A 20,786-nucleotide genomic window follows, 5' to 3' on the forward strand; every position below is an offset into this window, starting at 1 on the left:
AACATGCCATCTTCATCCTCCAAAATATCCTGAAAAGAAAGTCCAAACTTACTAGCAGTTGCAGTAGTAAGACAAAAGGTTTTCAGCTGCCCTTAAAGAACTCTTCAATCTCAGATCACTTCTTGAGCTTCTTTGAGCCATCTTGCACTCCATCTGAAATATCAGGTCAGGCCGCTGTAATTTTTTGCTGCTATTTTTCATTTCTGTGGCTTTTGCCGCTGGAGATGCGTTACTTGCTGTTACAAAAGTTTCAGGAGGAAGCACTTCAAATAATTTCAAACTTCTGATTTTGGGACTGTTTGCTTTTTGAGTCCCCCTACCATCTACTGAGCTGTGTTGGCAAAGTTTTCACCCCCCACCCCAACATCCGTCATCCTGTATTTCTCAAATCCAATGCCCACGGGGACTTTTAAGTGCCATTAGTCCTCACTTCCCCCCCCCCCCCCCCCCCCCCCCCGCTGCCCCTGCCCCATACCGCTCTTCTTTACGGTCACTATTACAACTGAATGGTGGGCAAACAACAATGAAGGGACAATGAGCTAAAATCATACATTTTATTGCCAAGTAGCATTTAGGCTGACATAGTGAAGGGTTTTTCAGATAACCAAAACGTACATTTCTATTCAGATCATCATTTCTCCTGTACTTCTGAATCCCAGAAAGGTAGCAGATAATCCGTACCCTCCATTTCCTGGGGAGTCCCTCTGTGCTTGTTTCACTCTCCTTACAGCATTCATTTAAAATCACTTCAAATCCAGGAAATCACACCTCATATTTCAAAATTTGAGGAAAAGGACTCCCCAAACTTCCATGTAAATCTATATTGTTTCTCTGTGATATGTCAGTCTTCCAACTTTGGAATACCAAGACAAAGCTTGCAAACAATTCCAAAGCACTGAACTTTCAACTTAGATTTATTTCAGCTTTATAAAGAAAGTAATTTTATACCAGTAACTTGAAAAAAATCAAGTAAAATATAAAACTTTCAACAAATAACTTATTCTTAAGTGTTTTAGAACAATTTTACTTTGCTCATTTCATTATGCGGCAGATACTGTACAAAACTGCCACAAAAACAGTGGTATTGAAGTCTACTTACGCATCTTACACAACTTTAGGTTAAACCCAAGCACTGAATATTCAGAGCACTTCAAACATATTAAACAATATAGATAGGCAATAGCACAGCCCAAATGCCAAAGTATCTGCCTAGTTCATACACAATTTTAAAAGCACTTCATGAAGTTGCATGAATTCCAACTGACATCACATAATTTATTTCTGAAGATGCTTATTGCAGAGTACTTTTTTCAAATAAATTTACAAGAAACAATATTATTCTTAGGGCTGTGGAAAATGACTAGCATGTCAAAGCTTAAGTCTTGGTTCCAGTGATGTCAAAAGGATTTTTGCCACTGACTTCACTGATGCAAAGATTTTTTTTATCCACTCATTTTTCTATTATTAGATAAAAGGTGTAAAGGCCAGCTCAGATTTACAAAATAGCTATTTGAAAAATATTTCCATGAGGCACGCGTGCAATATGAAGATGAGTTATCACAGATATCAAAACTACAGCCTTTAGTACTATTCCATATGAAAGTCACAGATACATTGCAGCAAAAGCAAACCAGAACAGAGAGGAGAGCACCACTGTTAAACTTTGCTGAGTTCCTTCTTAAGGCTATGTAACTGTGTTCTGGGAAGAAAGACATCAATACTTTCTTTTTGGTATTACTTTCCCGGGTAAACGTATGGTATCATGTTTTTAACCAAGTTATTAAAATGTATTTCAAAATAAATGTTTCTGTACACGTGACTTGCTTTGTAACTACAGATATGCTCCAAGAGCCATGATTTAGAGATGTATAAAGTACAGATCTATAAAAATGTTTTGATATTCATGTAGTTAAGAGGTTTAGTTATGAGAATTATGACTTCTCAGTATGGACAGCTTCAGTAATAATTATTAGTCTCATCTTGAGAAGCTGAAGATTACCTGGGCTTTTGTATTAAAAGCAGTGGCAGAATACTTGACTGCTGAAGTGCATCTCACCAACGTTCACATTTTTATGTTAAAGCCATAATCTGATAAAATTTCCGAAGAGCAAAGCTAAATATAATGCTATTAACCTTTTACGTTTTAAATTTCAAATCAGAGGTGCAAATGTGAAGTTTTAGCTATATTCATGTGAAACTGCGTGAAAAGTTAGTAGGCTTCAGCTTTATTCTATTTATTACCTGTAACGTTAGGCCTGCCTACAGTATAACAACTGCACGTGCTCCAGTGTATGTGCATCTAACTTTATACTCTCAGCTCACCAGACGTGTGTGCCAGCTCCTGTCGAGAACCCACCTTTGCAGCGTAACTATGTACGTTCTCCCTGACGGGAGAGAAAACAGTGGAAAACAGTGCTGTCTGCACGTAGCTCTGAGTTTCAAAACCAGAATTAGCCTTTGTCTGGCCACACTGAGCTGCCCCTTGTCTGCAAGCACTGTAATAGATGCACTCCTCACAATGAAGGGATTGAAGAAATACATTCCTGGAAAGATGCCGAGCAACTTATTTCTTAGCTGAACTTAGCAAAGCAGTACACCTTGTAGAATCAAACACTGATTTGCTTAAGAAATTAAGGGCAATATAAGCTATGTATGTTTATTTTTCAGTTCTGTTCACAAAATATTAGACAGAAAAGGTAAAACCAATTTAAACCACTACATGCAAATTAAAAGCCTGAACGCTCCTGAGGGTTGAGAATCCTTCTGGTAACTGTTTTACCTGAAGCATATGCATTTCAAAGGTTTAGAAACATTTAAGACTGCATTTTTTTTTTTTTTTTGATGTGAAATAATAAGCTCCTACAAAAATAGGTATTAACAGCATGCATTTTAATTTTCAAAACATTTTTGGGGACAGACACGGTCTGTGAGTTTGCCACTTATTCTTTCAGGTTTCACAAGCTGCTCAAGATGAAACGTAGCCACGGAATGCTTCACAGGTAAGGCTCACAGTCATGTGATAACTGTAAGTGAATGTAAGCATGGATAACTGCCTTCCATTTTCTTGGCAACAAATCTCACACTACACCGTAGTGAGCTGGCTAAAAAATAAATCAACAACAGATGACAAGTCTTCTGCTAGATCTCTTTCTTCATTATGCTCAGCCCCTTTCAGCAGCAGCCTCTGATGCTGTGCAGGGGACGCACCTCTAGTGCTACACGTAGCCAGGCACAAGGAACAAGAAACCGTGCGTCAGTGTCAGAGTCACTAACGCTAATTCAAAAAACCTTCTCCTGAAGCGAACAAATATTACTCAAATTCAGAGCCGTGCCACTTCTTCTGATCAGACCTACAATCTCCTCTCCCAGAGCGCTACTCACCTACCTTAACTCATCATCTGGAAATAATTCACCGTCTGAGACCACTTTGGTGCCTTTCACTGTTTAAACCATCATCCCATTTTGTTTATGGCATTTCCCATAAAACAGAGATCTTCCATTGCCAAACAGTTTAGACAGATGGTCTTATAAGTTTTACAAATATTGTTCCAAATTCATAACATACGTAAACCAAACTTCACACATTCACCTTAAGCTTGCACAGTACAGAAAAGATTATAAACCCCCAATAAAACCATGCAAAAAAAACCCCAGAAGACCATCAAGCTAGCATATCTAAATACAAATTAAACCAAATAGAACACCAAAATAATATATAAAGTCTGATGTTGTTCAAGGTCTTGAATAACAAAGTATTAATAATTTTGTGTTGTTTTTTGGGGGGTGGGTTTTATGGTGGGTTTTTTTGGTTGTTTGGTGGGTTTTGTTTTTTTTTTTTAAACACATCAGATTTGAGATGAAGCAAAATAAGTCTTAATTCCCCACCTTCCCCAAATCCTGGTTCTTCAGATACCAAAGGAAGTCTGTGCTCTTAATGGGCATTTAGTGTATATATTCATACTTGACTAAATTTTGTATTTCCTTCCATGTAGAAGAGTAACTCAAACTCCCAAATTTACCATGTTAACACAAAAGTGAATTAATAAAATATGAAAACACTAAAAATATTCCCATCAGCGTTTTTAACACAGATTATTTATGGTCCATTTTAAGTTGAGATATGTCAAAATAAATCTTTGAGATTTATCGTTGTTCTTACTACCCCCAAAAATATATTTGATTACCAGTTCTCTCACTTTAAAGGCATCAATGGAAAATCTACATCATTCTGACAGCACATTAGATAAAAAATTGCACCAAACCCAGGTTTAAAAAGCTATACTACTGTTAGGTATTATGCAGTTACGTAAACTGTAAAAATGCATAACTTTTTAAAGTATCATAATCAATCTAACTTTAGATGTTAAATCATGAATATGCTGAACAACTGATCATTTGACAGATACCCAAAAAGTGCCTCACACAATAACTTAGTATCTTCACCTCTAAGCTTCTATATCGTAATTCTACATCAATCACTTCAGTCCTGGACATCAAAGTAGTCAATTACTGGCTCTTCTTTTAATGGTTTGGATAAACCACTGTTTCCACTACTCCTGAAATTATAAGAATATTAGACGTTACTCACCCACATGAAAAACAAGACACAAAGTAAACTGAAATCACAAGCTCTCCTAACGTCTCAGTGTGTACTTGCACACTGCATCGGTAAATGGCATGCATTTCTAAATTATGTTTTAATGGAAGTACCTTAATGCTCCAGAAAGCCTTCGTTAACTCATTTTTGGAAAAAACATATACTTTATTAAATTAATGTATGTCAATGTGTGGCTGAATTGATACAATTTGTTTGGGGGTTTTACCACAAAATACCATTTACTGGTAATATTTGTTACAAAAATGATACTGTACTGAAGACTAAATGTTCAACATGCCTTTTTAAAAGAAAGAGCAAAAGAAATACTCTTGAAGTGCCAATGGTGAAATCTGCTCAGTTTTAAGAGCAAGAGTAACAAAAAATATATGGTAATACCAAATCCAAACACTGTAAAGACTTTTTCCATAAGACAGTATGAGATCTTCCAGATGATTTTGTAGAATTAAGCACTTCTGAAGAAATTTCACTTCTATTAATTAAAAATAAATGGCCAAAGCCCTTTTTTAATTTAATTTTGCCACATAACCCTCTTTCATTAGGGTCACTGAAGACAGGAATCCCACTGAAATAAGTGGAAATAAAGAGTAACAACCGTTTTAAAATTCATCTCGAGTTACACCATAAGCAGTCATTTTAAACATGTTTTGCTCTAGATACTTAGTTCAGAAACAATTTAAATTTTCTCTTCATATCCCAGCAGCACCTTAAACACCCAATAGCTACTGCAATAGTTACTGCAAAATTAAGCTGTCCCTTTCTGCAAACAGTACTTTACAGAACATGATTTCGAATGCTAATTTGGAAATAACTTGGGGGAAAAAAGTTCTGAAAGGTAAACCTGAACAAAGAATAAGCCATCCATTAAAAAAATTCATAACTATGAGATGACTACAGGTACGTGAAGCTGGCAGGTCATACCAAGTAAAGATTGTTCTATTAGACTATTCACCAAGAAGCCTTATATATCCCATCTTCAATGGTTTTCACTATCTGAGAAAAAATGGTAGTTCACCTTTAGCCAACTGTGTAGTCATTTGTTTACACAAGAAAAATACGTTTACTATCTTTCCAAATAAATCATTTTATGCCAGTAAGACATTACTGTTTCACACAAAACAGTTAAAGGTAAAAAACATCCCAAACCCTCCAAAACAGCCATTTCTTCCCAACTATCTAATCTTTATTAAAAAATTAAAAAAAAAAGTCCACAATATTTGTTATATTACTACTCTTATACCACATAGTCAATCCTACATTTTCTTAGCACTTCATTACAGGTTTACTTCTGTGCAAAGAAAATCTTAGTGCAGGCTGCAAGCTCCAAAGCTGTGTGTGGGTTGGGAAAACAAAGAAACAGGGAGTATAAAGTTGAAGCTCTGAACACTCTCCTCAGGTAACTAAGCACAAAATTGAAGAATACTGTTTTAAAAACAAATTCCTTACTTATCTGTTTGTTTGTAATGAGGAATAGGAGGTGGAGGCCTGCTCTGCATTTCCTTATCTAGCACAGAAGTTAAGGTATTGCTTGGACAAATGGATTTCCCTCTAGAGAAATAAAAGAAAGGTTATTTAATTCAATAGGAAATCACATTCATTAAGAAGTTAAGGCAAAAAAGTTACATTTGTAAGTAGCAGTTCTGGTGTCAGAGTTCATACTTGTATACTTCAATCATCTATTCAAATATTTAATTTTCCAACCATGGAGACCAATAGCGTGCAAAGTCCATTTTCATTACCAAGAAAGATGCAGAAGCAGCTTACTAGAGTTGACTGTTGGTGCCCAGACCCTTTCCTTTCTGCATATGAAGTGCCCAACTCCTTTCTACTACGAGGTACACAACACGATTAACTGCTAGAATACAAAAAACGCAATACTTGCATTCTAGGGCAACATATATCTTTCACAGAACAGATATAAGATCAAAAGCAACAACTTAATAGCTTAACTCGGCATCACGTGAACACTGTTCACTGCATCTTTCTAGCATGTTATCTACTGTTTTGGAAACATGTTCTTTAACTCTGGCAGTAAGTCACGTTAAACTTGTTTATCACTGCACCCAAAGAAGCCCTGCTAAGCAGTACTCTCCCAGGAACAATGCAGCAACACTGCCTCTTCCTTGTCAGCTAGCCTAGGTGAACAAGATCAGAAAAATAACATTATGCATTGGGGGGTGGGAGGGGGGGAATAAAATAACATTGAAAAAAAATGAGCTCTTCCTGCCCTCCACACTAGTTACAATCTATTATGTGATCACGACCCACGATGAGGCATCCCACTTGTGCTTGTCCCATCTGCAGTGCAAGGGCCACCCTGTTGCTGTGGCGCAGAGCAGTATTTTCTCCAATACAGGACGACAGTGTACTTAAGCACATATATTTATATGCTTTAAGCATATATTGGCTGGGAATCACACTCAACTTCAGTATGGCAGTCCATGCCCAAAGGCTGGACTGGCTGGAGAAAGAGGAATGATATAAAAAAGAAAACAAAGCCAAAACCAAACAAACAAAACCCAGAAAAAAACCTGGAAGGATTGTTCCAAAAAGGCACCTAATAAAAGAAAAAAAATCTCCAAATAATTGCCAAACACACTATACCTCTAATAGGCTGTGGAGATGTCTTAAAATTTCTTCTAAATTCATGAGCCACTTTCAAGAGTGGTCTTGCTTTATTTTAACTTCCAGTCACTGTTATGATTTAACTGCAAGACTGACAAAACCTTCCGCTATCAACACCTTTTCCATTAACAGTTTCTTTTTCATCTTTTCTGGGGGTGAATAAGCTGAATAAATTAAAATTCCTAAACCTTGTCAAGGTCAACGTCTTACCCGTCTTGCACTTTCCTCTAAACCCATGCTACTGACATTTTAAGACCGAACTACTTCTGGTACGCTAAACTGCATTGCTTTCCTATTTTTATCTGAATGGTTTATATTGGATATTAGGAAAAATTTCTTCACCAAAAGGGTTGTCAGGCACTGGAACAGGCTGCCCAGGGAAGTGGTTGAGTCACCATCCCTGGAGGTATTTAAAAGACATGTAGGTGTGGTGCGTAGGGACATGGTTTAGTGGTGGACTTGGTAGTGTTAGTTTTACAGTTGGACTCCATGATCTTAAGGGCCTTTTCCAACCTAAATGATTCTATGATTCCATGTCAATCACTAAATAATGTTTCCTCTTTTATTTTATTCATGAATTTTTAAATAAACTCCTGCCAGAGCAGAGTCCTCTAGAGCATGAGATTCTCCGTGTTTACTAATCACATTAAATTCCTACTTTCAAGTTCACCATCTTCCTTTCAAAATTACATTTTGAATAGCAAAAAATGCTGTAAAATGATGGCTTGTATATTGTTATGATTCCAGAAATTTGCATGTGTGAAGAGCTCCATGCTTTCTCACATACTTGGTAATTCATATTTTTTCCCCACCTCCCTCGGAGCTCTCAGCAGTTGAAATCTCACATCAGTACACAGATGAACACTAGTTCTCTTTCAGAGCTTAGAAAAAAAATTAAGTATTCATCTTATTTCCATCATATTTGTCTTATTTCCATTATGTCTTGTTTCCATCAGCTCTGAAAATATAATAGCCAATACCCGTGATATTGTGGCAACGCAGATGAAAAACTCCACAACATTCTCAAGGTAAGTCCACTAAAATACGAAATCATGATCCCTGACCCCATTTGAGTATTGTTTCGAACTGAGTACTGATGGTCTGTTCAAATGAACTGCAAAATCTTGCAAACATAGGTCACCAATTCAAAAAGTGCCCCCATCTCCCCAACACAGAAAGTGTTCATTATTTGAAAAAAAGTTACTTGCCACTGACCATTTTTCCAAGATTTATTATGTCTACATGTACATTCTAATAGCAAGTATATGACTATCCTATCAGTTGACAACAGCTAGTTTTCCCCTCTTATATAGAACAGGTAAAAACTCCTCCTCTCCTTTAGCTCCAAGCCTGGCATATAAAGCCAAATGCTCCCATTATCATTTCAGTTAAGTCTCAACTGCAGAGCTCTACCTGAAAAGACTAAAAGAGGACAAAGGTAGATGGGAGAATATTTTGTTGTCTTCTTTCATTTTTATACACTGTGGTGTGCAAAAACATGGAAACCCAATTGACTGGAGGTAAATAGGTGAAAAATAGAAAGGCTAGAAAGGCCTTCACCAAGTAAAGTAAGGTGTCTGTCTTTAGAATGTCAGGCTAAATCTTGCTTGTGTAGCAAAAAAAAGAAAATAAATGAGACTTCTGCAATGTAGGAAAACAGAACAGTTGGAAGAGTACATATGCACGTATTTCTACAATTTGCTAATAAAAAAAAAAAAAAAAAAAATCTTACAAAAAAAGAGCATGTTTCCACATTCCAAGAAAGTAAATATAGCAGCTCTGCTCTGAAGTGAAGTGTTCTCAGGATGTAGAGTGTTAATATATCAAACCTTTAAAAATGAGGAGGGACCAAAGCCTTGAGGACAGTTGAAGGAGATCCTGGAACCAAATTTGCTTTGGTCACATCAAGGCCTAGCCCTGTTTTTGCTTTGACAAGATTTAGTGTCCCTCAAAAAACAAAAACCCAGAAGAGATATACAGCAGACCATGCAGCCATGAAACCACAGAGGCTTTAGAGACAAAAATCTATCAACTCACACTCAAGCAAAATGTACAGCACTTCCTGTATACCTTGGTGACACACAGGACAATACTAGACTGACTCCAATCTCCCCAAAATTCTGTGAATATTTCTATTCACTCGTTAGAAAAAAAAGAAAAAAAACCAATTACACAAACAAACCAAAACAGCCAGTCATATTAAGCTCATCTGGAAGAAAACCAAACAACTGAATTCAACTAAATAGGTGTACAATGGAAAAAACCCCCTTGACTTACTAATTGCCAGAAAGAAGAAAGCAAGCAAACTCTCCCTTCCTGCTAATGTAAATGACAGTTATCTATCATTAGTTGTAACAGAACTGTGGAGATGGAACCAAAAGGCTCTGCAAGTACTTTGGACATTTTGATATGAAAGTTGCCATTCTTCATTCTATTATCTTATTCTCAAAGTAAAGAAAAAAGACAACTGCCTGTCCCAAGTAACAAAGATGAGATGACAAATTTTTAGCAGCGCTCCAGGGAAAAACAAGGAGAACATAAATAACTACCTGCTGACTATAAGGCACTGGTAGTGCCGACGGGACGGCCTGTTGTATACAACTGAACTGTGGAAACCAGGACTCAAACTTATCTTCTCCTTAGAGACTGGAAGTTCAATTTTCATAACTTCAGGATGGATCAGCATTGAACTGTTTTGGTATGAACTACTACAAAATTCTTTGCCCGTTGATCTGTCCAGAACTGATTCCATGTAGCCTTGCAATAATGATTCATCAGCTTTCAGACAGAGCAGGTTTTTGTAAGAAGTGTCTCCAAAAGCTGATACAGTTTGGGTGGAATAATGAAGCAAGTAGGTCTCAAACAATCTCCTGATTGTCTAGACTTCGTATATCCTATGTCAAGAGGCAACACATACTATTCTCAGGGCAAACAATGTCAAGATTGAAGGAAAAATAGTAAGAAAGAGATGCAGCTCTTCTCTGGAGCAGGACTGCTGTTAAAACCACCTCGCCTGGTAACCTGTAGCATTATTTGTGCTTAAATTGCTCAAAAAACCTTAAGAGGTCAGAGGTGTTGAGATGCAGTCACTGGAAAAGGCCTTTGTGATTGCAAAAGGGGTGGGGAGAAAGTTAGCTTTTTCCTCATGGCAGAGGAGAAAATTCCTAGAGAGTGAAAGGTAAACTAAAAGTCCTTAAAGCGATTGAGTACCTTCAGCAAGTCATTGGAACTTCTGTCAAATTGGAAGTGAAGTTATTCCAGATACCAGAAACACTGGAGAGACAGTTAACTTAAGTAAAATGAACTCGCACCTGGAGATCAAGTACTGAAATGTGCCCAGAAAAACTTAAAGAAGGCAAAGAATAATTCTGTTTCCTCAGAACACATAATTTCCTTTCAACCCTGCTACTGGGATGTACAGTTTTTGCCTTCTGTGATCCAGCTGCCATGATCTGATAAGGGCATTCCATGGAGTTACAGGGGGTTTAATTTCTTTAGGTCTTTGTTCCTACTGGTCCTGCGTAGCCTGCAGCTAGGTAACCACTCCTGAACTGTCTCCAGACTGACTTCATTGAAAGGAAAAAAAATCCTGGGTGAAGAAGAATAATGGAGAACATGTCAATGAGACTGTGGCAGGATGTGGTTTTCTCAGTGAGAACAATGGGCAGGGACCCTGTCACCTTCCTGAAAAGTCCCCTTGTTTGTGAGGAGAGACTGACCCTATTGTTCTTCCTGGAAGGAAGAGGAAAAGGCTGGGTCTTACAGGGATGACTGTTCTCAAAAACACTTCCAGGGTGTCTAAAGTCCATAGAAGTTGCTTAAACACTGGTCACTACGTAACAAGCAGCAGACACCCCTTCAGGCTCTGGCATCCAGAGTTATTCCTAAGAAGAGGAAATTCATATGTGTAAAAGATTTCAGGAAACCACTGACAGGTACAGTGAAGCGCATGTGTCAACTTGGAAAGGAAAGCCTTCCCCTTCTCACCATACCAGTCTCAACACTATCTTCGAACCTGGTTCAGCAGAAATCTGGTATTGCAACTGCTCAAAAGATGGTGACTGCAAAGATGACCAACAGGGAAGCACAGAGAAGGGCACTTGCAAGGATTCACTCAGGGTCTTATACTTCAAATGACACCAGAACTGTCGTTCAGGTCAACCTTGACAGTCAATACTGGGAATGCTCTCTGTGCGGTTGGACATTGGCAGCGCTGTACATCAGTGATTCTAATGCAGCCAATATGACCAGCTCCTACTGATGTGGTGGAATGATGATGGGGCAGGGGCTGAGGGCAAAGCAGATGTGTGGTGTTTGCTCCTAGATATCCGGAAGAGGAAGAAGTCCGGTTGGAGGAAGCTTTCTTAGCATCAAGGAGACTTTCTCACTCCTCTGACCAACCTGTACGGCGATGTTACCATTTCAGTGACACAACGGGGGAGCGTGAAGAGGAAGAATGAATGGTCTCTTTGCCTAGCATCATTTTGAATTATCTCTACTCAGAGGAGCCCATAATAGAAATCCAAGGGGAATGCTGAGAACAGGATGAAACAAAATGAATCTAACCATTTGGACTTTCTGGTGACTACTAGCACCTGGACTTGAAGAAGCCATTGTGAAATACTCAAAAATATCATCCTGAAACTTGAGCTATCACTTGTCTGAGGCTTCAATGGTTTTTTTATGTCTTTAAGAAGTGGCAGATAAAAACAATGAAAAGAAGCTTTGGATAAATCCACTGAAATAGGAAACATCGCTACACGGCTGAAGAACATTCCTAGTAGACCACACCATGTCTGTAAGAGTGGCAGGGGTGAAATAGCAGCATGTGCGTTCTGCACTGTATGCTGTTCCCTGAACACCACAAGGGAAGGAACAGGCGTGCAATCTCTCCTAAAATCACAGAGGAAGGTCTCCCATTGTCAAGTTGCAGGATACATCTTTGTTTCTAAAGCATGGTCATTTGCCCCGCTTCTTTCTCTGACACTTTATCCTCTTCACTAATTTCTCATCCCCCCCATCTATTTCTTTTTCTTAAATAAGCTTTTTCAAATACGATCTCTTTTCTCACCTTCTTTTAATAGAAACAAAGAGAGTATCTTAAATTATTTCACAGAAACAGAAAGGCGTATCGAAGTGGTGTTCCATCTCCCTTAGAAGAAATCAAGATTGCAGCTAAGCTACCAACACATGAACAGGCTCAGAACAGCTCATCGCACTTTAGTAGCACAGAAGGTAACAGGGTTTTTTATAAATACAGTCAATATCTACAGTGAAAAACAACTGGTTGTCAGAGAACCACGATTTGACATTGCTAAACTAAATATGCTGCTCAGTGAGCAGCAGTATCAAGGAAGCCCTGATACCTGATTTGGGAAGCCTTCCCATACTATGTCTCCAGTAAAATCACCTTGCTTTTCCCCCAGCTATATTGCTTTCATTTCCTTTTCTAATATGAACTGCCTTCTGTGGGTCTTCTCCAAATATTTCCAGTTTTGCTTAGAAATCTCTTCAATTTGCAGTAATTCCAGCTCCCTCTTTGTCCATTAAATAAAGAGGGAGTATGCTCTGTGGCAGGTGCAGATAGATTGAGAACAAGGAAGTTCCAATAACCAGATTTTTTCAAAGGTACCAATTTAGGTATGACTTTTCAATCCGGCAATTAGTTTTCATAAAATTTTATGACATTTATTATCTTGGATACCTCTATCAAATTTAGCTGATGGCAAAAAGACAAAAAAAGTTACTGCTAAGATGAACAGAAAACAGCCTTGCAAAACCTATACTTAGCTTTTTTGTTTCTAATTGGGTTTTCTTCTCTGAAGATTTACTTGACTAGTGGAAATAGAAGCCTATGAAATTATCAAATTAAAAACGGCTTTAAAAAAAAATTTCTGCCGGAAGTTCCTGCATGTTGCAAACTGGACTGTAAATAAACTCATTCGAATAAGTGATAAAAACATCCAATTATTTAAACTATAGTTAATAGATTTGAAAACAATAATGACTTACGTACTTCACTGCAGTGATAACAACATTACGCTTTGGTTCGTTGTCATAGCTCACACTTTCAATGCCATAAACCTGAGCTAATTCATGGATGATTCTGCGATGATCTCTGTTCATTGGTGGGTAACAATGGCTCTTCTTTGTATGCTTGCCCTGAATTCAAGAGAAAAGGTAAAAAAAAAAAAAAAAAAAGTAAAGTTCTCCTTCGGGGGGGGCAGGGGAAGGAAAAAAAAAAAAAAAAAAGACGACGACAGACAGTGCTTCTACCTTTAAAATTTTGGTGCTATGACAAAGTTAGTACCACAAATTGCTAATACCTCAGTATTGACAGAAAACTCATCTAAAAATGCCCATTTATTCCCCAAAAATTAAATTATCTGTTCTCTATTGTTTCCATCACCTCAAAGTATACACACACATATCTTTTAAGTTTGAAATACAAATCCTGAACGTATCCATTCTACTTACACCCCAAAGAAGCATTTTAATATTTTCACCATTTTAATATGCCAATTTTGAATCAGATCTAATTTTATTTTTCAGACTGGCTTTGCAATGCACATATTGCAGACAGCTACGAAGGTGTCAGATTTATGTATCACTTCCCTCTACCAAGGAAGCTATTTATCTGCAAAATCTGCCACGTAATAGCATCAATAGACTTTTTATTAAATGAAAACAAAATTGTAGTTTTAATTTCAGTTAACAAAAGACTGAAAATGCTTGATTCAACACTGATTGCTATATAAACAGTAAAAGAACAAATGAAAATAGGGCCCTATGAGCCTGGTCCTAATAGGTTGGGTGACTTTGTAACAGCAGAGGCAGATAAGCATGAGACACTCAGTGCTTCAGTCTGCTCCAGGGACTCAAGACACTGCTTCAGCTTTTCCCTTGGTTGTCACCAACAAAGTCTTCTAGGTCTTTGGCTCTACAGACAGGGTTCAAGGGAAAGACAAGCTACCAGTAGTAGAGTAAGTTTGAGTCAGGGATTTCTAGGGAAATCCCAACCTATACAAGTTCCAGGGACTGCAGGCAGTGCATTTAAGGGCACTGAGAGACCAGGATGATGTCCCAACTCTCCATCATCTCTGAAAAATTGTAGAGAATGGGGTAGGAACCCAATGACTAGAGAAAGGTAATTGCTGCAACTATGTTAAAAAAACCCAACCCCCCCCCCCCCCCCCCAAAACCCAAACAAAAACCAACTCAGGAACAGCAGGTTGATCAGCTACACTTCAAAGTATGGGGAAGAAATCATAAAGCAAGTCCTTTTAGAAGCCATTTTTAGGTACATAAAGGAGAAGGGCCCTGGGAGTAGTCAATGTGGATTTACAAATGGTCAGGCACCTAAATTAATGTAAAGACCACCACATGTAATAGAGAAGATACACATTGTAGCTATCTTGTAAATAGAGTATTAGTATCTGTTTCCTCTTAGATTGTAAAATAGCTAAGTTACAAGTAGTAACTGGACCAAAAACTGTGGTCAATCATTTCCATAAGTCTTCAGAGTAATCACATGCTGTCAGGATATAATCTTTACTTAGCAATAAACAGTAATAAACCTCCCACCTATTAGACCACTTCCAGCATATAGACAAGCACGTGAGTGAAGAAAACTCTACAGATCCTGTACCTATTTATGATAACTAGTAATTAAAGCTTGCTTTAAAAAAAAAGTGGTGATGGTTCCATGCTCAGAAAAACATCAGAATTCCTGTCCATATGCAGACAGAGCTGGATGCTATAAATGTTTCCTGTCGTGTCTGCTTACATATATCAACAATGACAACTCTGCTACGCTGGATGAGTACATACTGATGACTCTAGGGGAACAGATGTTCATGAAGCAAGCAAAATCATATAATGATAGATAACAGCTGAACCATATTAATGCTAAAACTTCTAAGTATCAAAATGCTTTTTATTACTCATTTATTCAGTTAAGCTGAAGCTGGTATCTCCAAAGGCACAGTGCAAAAAAAAAAAGTCAAAGTGAAATGTGTAGGGATAAGTAACAGTAATCAGTATGAAAGACATAGTACTGACACAGGCAAAGATACCTGAATGCTTGATAGACTAGCATGCAAAATATACTTTTAACACAAGTAAGTAAAGCTCTACATCTAGAAACAAAGAAAATAAGCCACATCTTTAGTCAGAAAGGATTTAGGAGTCATGATAAACAACTGAACACAGACTCAAGCATAAGGAGGAGTTGGGGATCATGGCAGAACAATTAAAAACAGTCTCCTTGCATAATGCCATGTCAAACATATTAATCCAATCTTTGGCTACATAAAAAGGGGAAGTTGACTTGGTCAGGTTGGACACAGGCCTGAATGAGCAACACTGATAACACCTACCAGGTATGGAGACATGCCCAAGACAATGTAAATACCTGTGGGTTGCAAGATGAAACATGACTCTTACAAGGGAGAAAATAAAGCCTCTGAGACTTCCAGAAATAAAAAGAAAAGTTATGCAAGAAGAACTGAGTAGAAGAGCAGGTTAACTTTACAGCGCAAGGGACATGTTCCCTTTTACACCATACACGCCACCATTTTGAAGGAAAAGAAAATCAGAGTATGGCCTCCATGCGTGCTGTCACTCCTATCTTCAAGGTGAGCAAGGAGGACATGTGGAGCTACAGGCTGGTCAGCCTCACCTCGATCCCTGGGAAGGTGATGGAGCAGCTCATCCTGGAACCCATTTCCAGGCACACGAAGGACAAGAAACTCCTTGGGAGCAGTCAGCATGGCTTCACCAAGGGGAGGTCATGCTTGACCCACCTGGTTAACTTACACGATTAAATGGCAGGCCTGGTAGATGAGGGGAGAGCAGTGGCTGGTGTCTACTGGGTAAGGCCTCTGGCACTGTCTCCCGTAAGAGCCTCGTGGCCCCTCAAGCTGTTGCCGTCGGGGCTGGGTGAGCAGACGGTGAGGTGGATCGAAAACTGGCTGAATGGCCGGGCCCCGAGGGTGGTGATCAGTAGTGCAAAGTCTGGTTGGAGGCTGGTAACTCGTGGTGTACCCCAGAGGTCAGTACTGGGTCCTGTCCTGTTTAACATCTTCGTTAGTGATCTGCACGGTGGGGCAGAGCGTACCCTCAGCGAGTTTGCCGATGACACAAAGTTGGGAGGAGTGGCCGATGGGCCAGAGGGACGCGCTGCCACCCAGCGCGAGCTTGACAAGGTGGAGAAATGGGCTGACAGAAACCTCGGGAAGTTCGGCAAGGAGAAGCGCGAAGTCCTGCACCTGGTGAGGAACAACCCCACACACCAGTATATGCTGGGGGCCACCCAGCTGGAAACCAGCTTGGCAGAAAAGGACCTGGGGGTCCTGCTGGACACCAAGTTGGACACGAGCCAGCGATGTGCCCTTGCAGCAGAGGAGGCAACCAGTATCCTGGGCTGCGGTAGACCAAGTACTGCCAGCAGGTTGAAGGAGGTGACCCTTCCCCTCTACCCGGCACTGGTGAGGCCACCCCTGGAGTACTGTGTCCAGTTCTGGGCTCCCCAGTACGAGAGAGACATGGACATACTGGAGAGAGTCCAGTGAAGGGCCACAAAGGTGATTAAGGGACTGGAGCATGTCTCCATTGAGGAAAGGCTGAGAGAGCTGGGACCGATCATCCTGGAGAAGAGAAGGCTCAGGGGTGATATTATCAATGTCTGTAAACACCTGCAGGGAGGGTGCAGAGAGGACGGAGCCAGGCTCTTTTCAGTGGTGCCCAGTGACAGGACCAGAGACCATGGGCACAAACTGAAACACAGGAGGTTCCCTCTGAACATCAGGAAACACTTTCTTTACTGTGAGGGTGGCCGAGCACTGGGACAGGTTGTCCTGAGAGACTGTGGCCTCTCCATCCTTGGAGATATTCAGAAGCCATCTGGACATGGTCCTGGGGAACTGGCTCTAGATGGCCCTGCTTGAGCAGGGGGCTTGTACAAGATGACCTCCAGAGGTCCCTTCCAATCTCAAACATTCTGCAATTCTGTGAAAAAACTACAACCTCATGCAGCAGGGCACAAGTCAATCTACTGTTACCAAATGGGCTCACGCGCAGAAGCACAGGAAGTTTGTACGCAATGTGAATAATGCAGATCTAGAATGGGCGTCTAAACAGAAAACTGGTGATCAGGAATCTAAGCGGTTCAAGAAGACACCTGACAGCCTTATGAAAAGTAATATGTAACTAAATAGAGAATTTTTAGGGACAGAACATTGAGATTGTCATGGAACTCCTCAGGTAACTGTTGGGTTTGCCTACTGAAGACTTCATGAAAGAAGAATGCTTTCTTATCTGCATTTGCATTCTAATTTATAGATACCAAGCTTCAAGGCTTGTATCACTTGCCTTTGGTGTTCAGAAAGAAATCTCTTCCCCTCTGAAATATAATTTGACTTCTGGGGACTTCTCGTACGTTATGGAATAGCAATTCCCAACAGCCTGAGGGGCAGGATGGTGCAGAACTGATCCCCGAGATACTGAATTGTCATGTTGGCCTAACTGATTCATCCTGATCATGATAAAAGCTTAAAGTAACCACTGGGTAATTCTCCCTTTTGGTCAGACAGGGAAAAGATTGTCACATCTGGTTTGTTTTCATTTTTTTGTTCTCTTCTGCAATGTAGATGCTCTTTAACAGACACCACTTGTCTGCTTTGTAGGATCATTATTTAGCAAATAGTTGGTTACCGCTGAGAAGTAAAGCAATGGAGATGCTCTTGAGCTCTCTGGTTCTTTTGTTCTGTCATATTTGATGTCACTGATTCATTGTATATTGCAAATTCAAGACCTGTGGTTGCGCCTTTTTTTTTTTTAAATATTTATTACATATCTTGGTTTGATATTAGTATAGGCATATACATTGGTATATGCAGTTATCATATATATAAAAATATATATGTATGTACACACTTGTGTACATATGTGTGTACAATAAAGGCAGTATATAAAGGCATATATATTGAATCTTTAAAAAAAGCCTGGCTGTCACCAACTACCATGTCTCCTAAAAATTTTGTTCTATTTATAATTAAATTGTGCACTCTATTGGAACCCAAACGCATCTAGTGTCAGCTCATAACTACTAGTATTAATAAAGTTTAGTAACAAACTCCCCCCAAACTAAATAAAACTGTTTTTTATAGTAAGTCATACAGAAATACTGACCTTATTCACAGCTTCCACGAGCATTCTCATTTCCTTCTCAATGTCACTGACAAATTTTAAATCCTTCCTGCAAGAAGAGCATTCTAGGTAAATGAGGCAAGAGAGTGTACAAAGATACAATATCTTCATCTTTCGTAACATTATTTTCAACAAGAACAAAATTAAAGTACTCAATTGACTGAAGCAAAAGCAGGAGTGAGAGCACATTTTGATTTATATATTACACTATTTACATTAAAAAAATGTTAGTATGTCATAAATATTACAACCATGAATCATTTTCCCTTCAACCCTTGGAATCCAGAATAAAATTCTATGATACAACTCTACTCTCTGACAATACGATTCTACATTTCTAAATGGATAATGTAGATTTTAAAGTTGCCATTTCAGTGTTTTTAAATTACTTGTCATCAAGGCAATTAACTTAATTAGAATACACGATTAGAAACAAAAATGGGGATTGGGTAAAGAGTGGCGTCCTTTCCAAGACAGAGAAAAAGTGCACTGACTTTGGTCTTCAACTCATCTAGTGTAACAGATTAATACGAACAAAAGAAGAAGCATAAGGCTACTTGCAAGCAAACAAAGTGTTCTTGATATGAGATATTAAGGGTTTTTTTGTTTGGTTTGGTTTTTTTTTTTTTTACTTTGCTTAATCACAGTAGGTCAAGTCTTTTACATAAGGGTGAGCTTTGCACTCTGTTCTTAAATAAACAGGTAAACTAGCTCCAAAAGTAAGGTTGTTATTTGTTAGAGCACCATCCGCATGAGGAAAAAAGCTACCTGAAGATTTCATATCTGAAAGCTGCTTAGTAGAAAATAACCTTATTTCTTCAAAAATAGGCACCATTCCATACCAACACACCACCACTTTGTAAATGATGTCAGAATTTCATCAGTCAAGAAGCGCCTACCAAAGCAGGCACTACCATCTTTGGTAGACGCCCTACCAAAGTTCTGGATGCTGAAGTGAATGCATCATCAAAAGACCCAGTGGTCTCAAGCAAACATGCAAAATGGCAACATCGAGTAGCTCGGCTACCAACATCACTTGATCAGTGGTACGATGGAAAACCTTCAAGATTTTGTAGCAGCAGAAGGACATTGCATGTAGTTATTAGAACTCCTGGATCTTCAGTGGAGAAAAGTATTACGTTGAGAGAATTGCAAAAAGGACCTGGACTTGCAGAGTTAAAAAGAAAAGGGCCTCCAGACACCTGGGCTATGAAATACAGAGTCAGCCCATGCAGCATGAGGCTTTGGAAAGAATATTACAGCAATAATCTCAGGTTAAAAAAAAAAAAAAAAAAAAGAAAAAAAAAAAAAAAGAAAAAGCCACAACACCCCGCCCCCCCCAAAACCTCAACAACAAAAAGCCCCCAAAAACCTCAACAATGAAAAACCCAAACAAAACCACTGATCCCTTCAGGATGAGCTTAACTCCAGAGTCAGAAAGCAAATACTACATGGAATGCCAGCCATAAACACCCAAATTTCAAGGTGAAGTGATCACAGGAAGTAAGAAAAAAATGGGAAAAAAATGGAACCAACAATCCGATGAGAGGGTCCACAAGCACCTGATGTGTAATATTTTAAAAACTACTGAGGAACCAGCTCACAGATTGGGGGATATGTTCAAAAAACGAACCCTTCAGCAGCCTATAAAAACAGAGTTGCCAACTGGAAGTCACCAGTGAAATCAACCAGGTGGGAGTTCTTTCAGGAATACTTAGAATGTCTCTCAGCTTCAAGAAATCCCAAGATAGTCAAGACTGAAGTACTCAAATAGGAAGACAAAACAGAAGGCATACTACGTTGGGGACAGGGCTGTGAGTGTGGTGGTGGCAGCAGAAATCAACTGATTAAAAGAATGTTATTTCCCCGTAGGAAGAGGTGAGATGGATTGGAGTAGGTGAACAGTACAGAAACTAACTTCACGGGCAACACCTAACGTTCCTAGTTCCAATAACTCTCTAACAAGTAGAAGCAGGACCTTACTACCTTTCGCTTGTAACATACAACACAATGGCAGAGTTGTGACTAACCATATGCGTATTCAAAGGTGAGGCAAGTATTTTATGTGCACTTTGTATCTCCAGAACAACTTCCTGGAAGAACAACCCTGAGCCACCTGATGATCTAAGTAAGCCTCAACCTACAGACTGTTCAGACAGGAACAACAAAGGGCAGGACAATGCAGATGGTGGGAGGGACAGAACAATTGCTTTTTCTTTGAAATCATCAAGAAGATTCTAAGGGAGCATAATTTGGGTTGAGGAATCTTGAAGGAAATGGTGGATTTTGGTATTCCTTAATCTTAAAGTTTCCTTTGAAACAGCTACTCTCAACAAAC

The 20,786-nt window shown here is 39.1% G+C and overlaps 1 protein-coding gene across 4 annotated transcripts in view; it reads right to left on the reverse strand.

Moving 5' to 3' along the window:
• Positions 1–540: 540 nt before the first annotated feature.
• NFX1 (nuclear transcription factor, X-box binding 1) overlaps positions 541–20,786 on the reverse strand; it is a 72,214-nt gene continuing 51,968 nt past the window's right edge. The window contains exons 21-24 of one of the 4 annotated variants that reach the window (XR_003927347.2): positions 18,431–18,497; positions 13,253–13,402; positions 6,062–6,163; positions 541–4,556 (exon numbers count right to left, since the gene is read on the reverse strand). Coding sequence is in view for 1 of the 4 variants with exons in the window: in XM_030041766.2 (XP_029897626.1) it covers positions 4,481–4,556; positions 6,062–6,163; positions 13,257–13,402; positions 18,431–18,497 (391 nt within the window). In the remaining 3 variants the exon portion in view is untranslated. Of the gene's footprint in view, positions 4,557–6,061; positions 6,164–13,252; positions 13,403–18,430; positions 18,514–20,786 lie in introns of those variants that run through there. The other 3 variants (XM_030041766.2, XR_005930818.1, XR_003927348.2) reach the window with 3 other exon arrangements.

Source organism: Aquila chrysaetos, chromosome 18 (assembly GCF_900496995.4).
Source record: "Aquila chrysaetos chrysaetos chromosome 18, bAquChr1.4, whole genome shotgun sequence".
NCBI lineage: Eukaryota > Metazoa > Chordata > Aves > Accipitriformes > Accipitridae > Aquila > Aquila chrysaetos.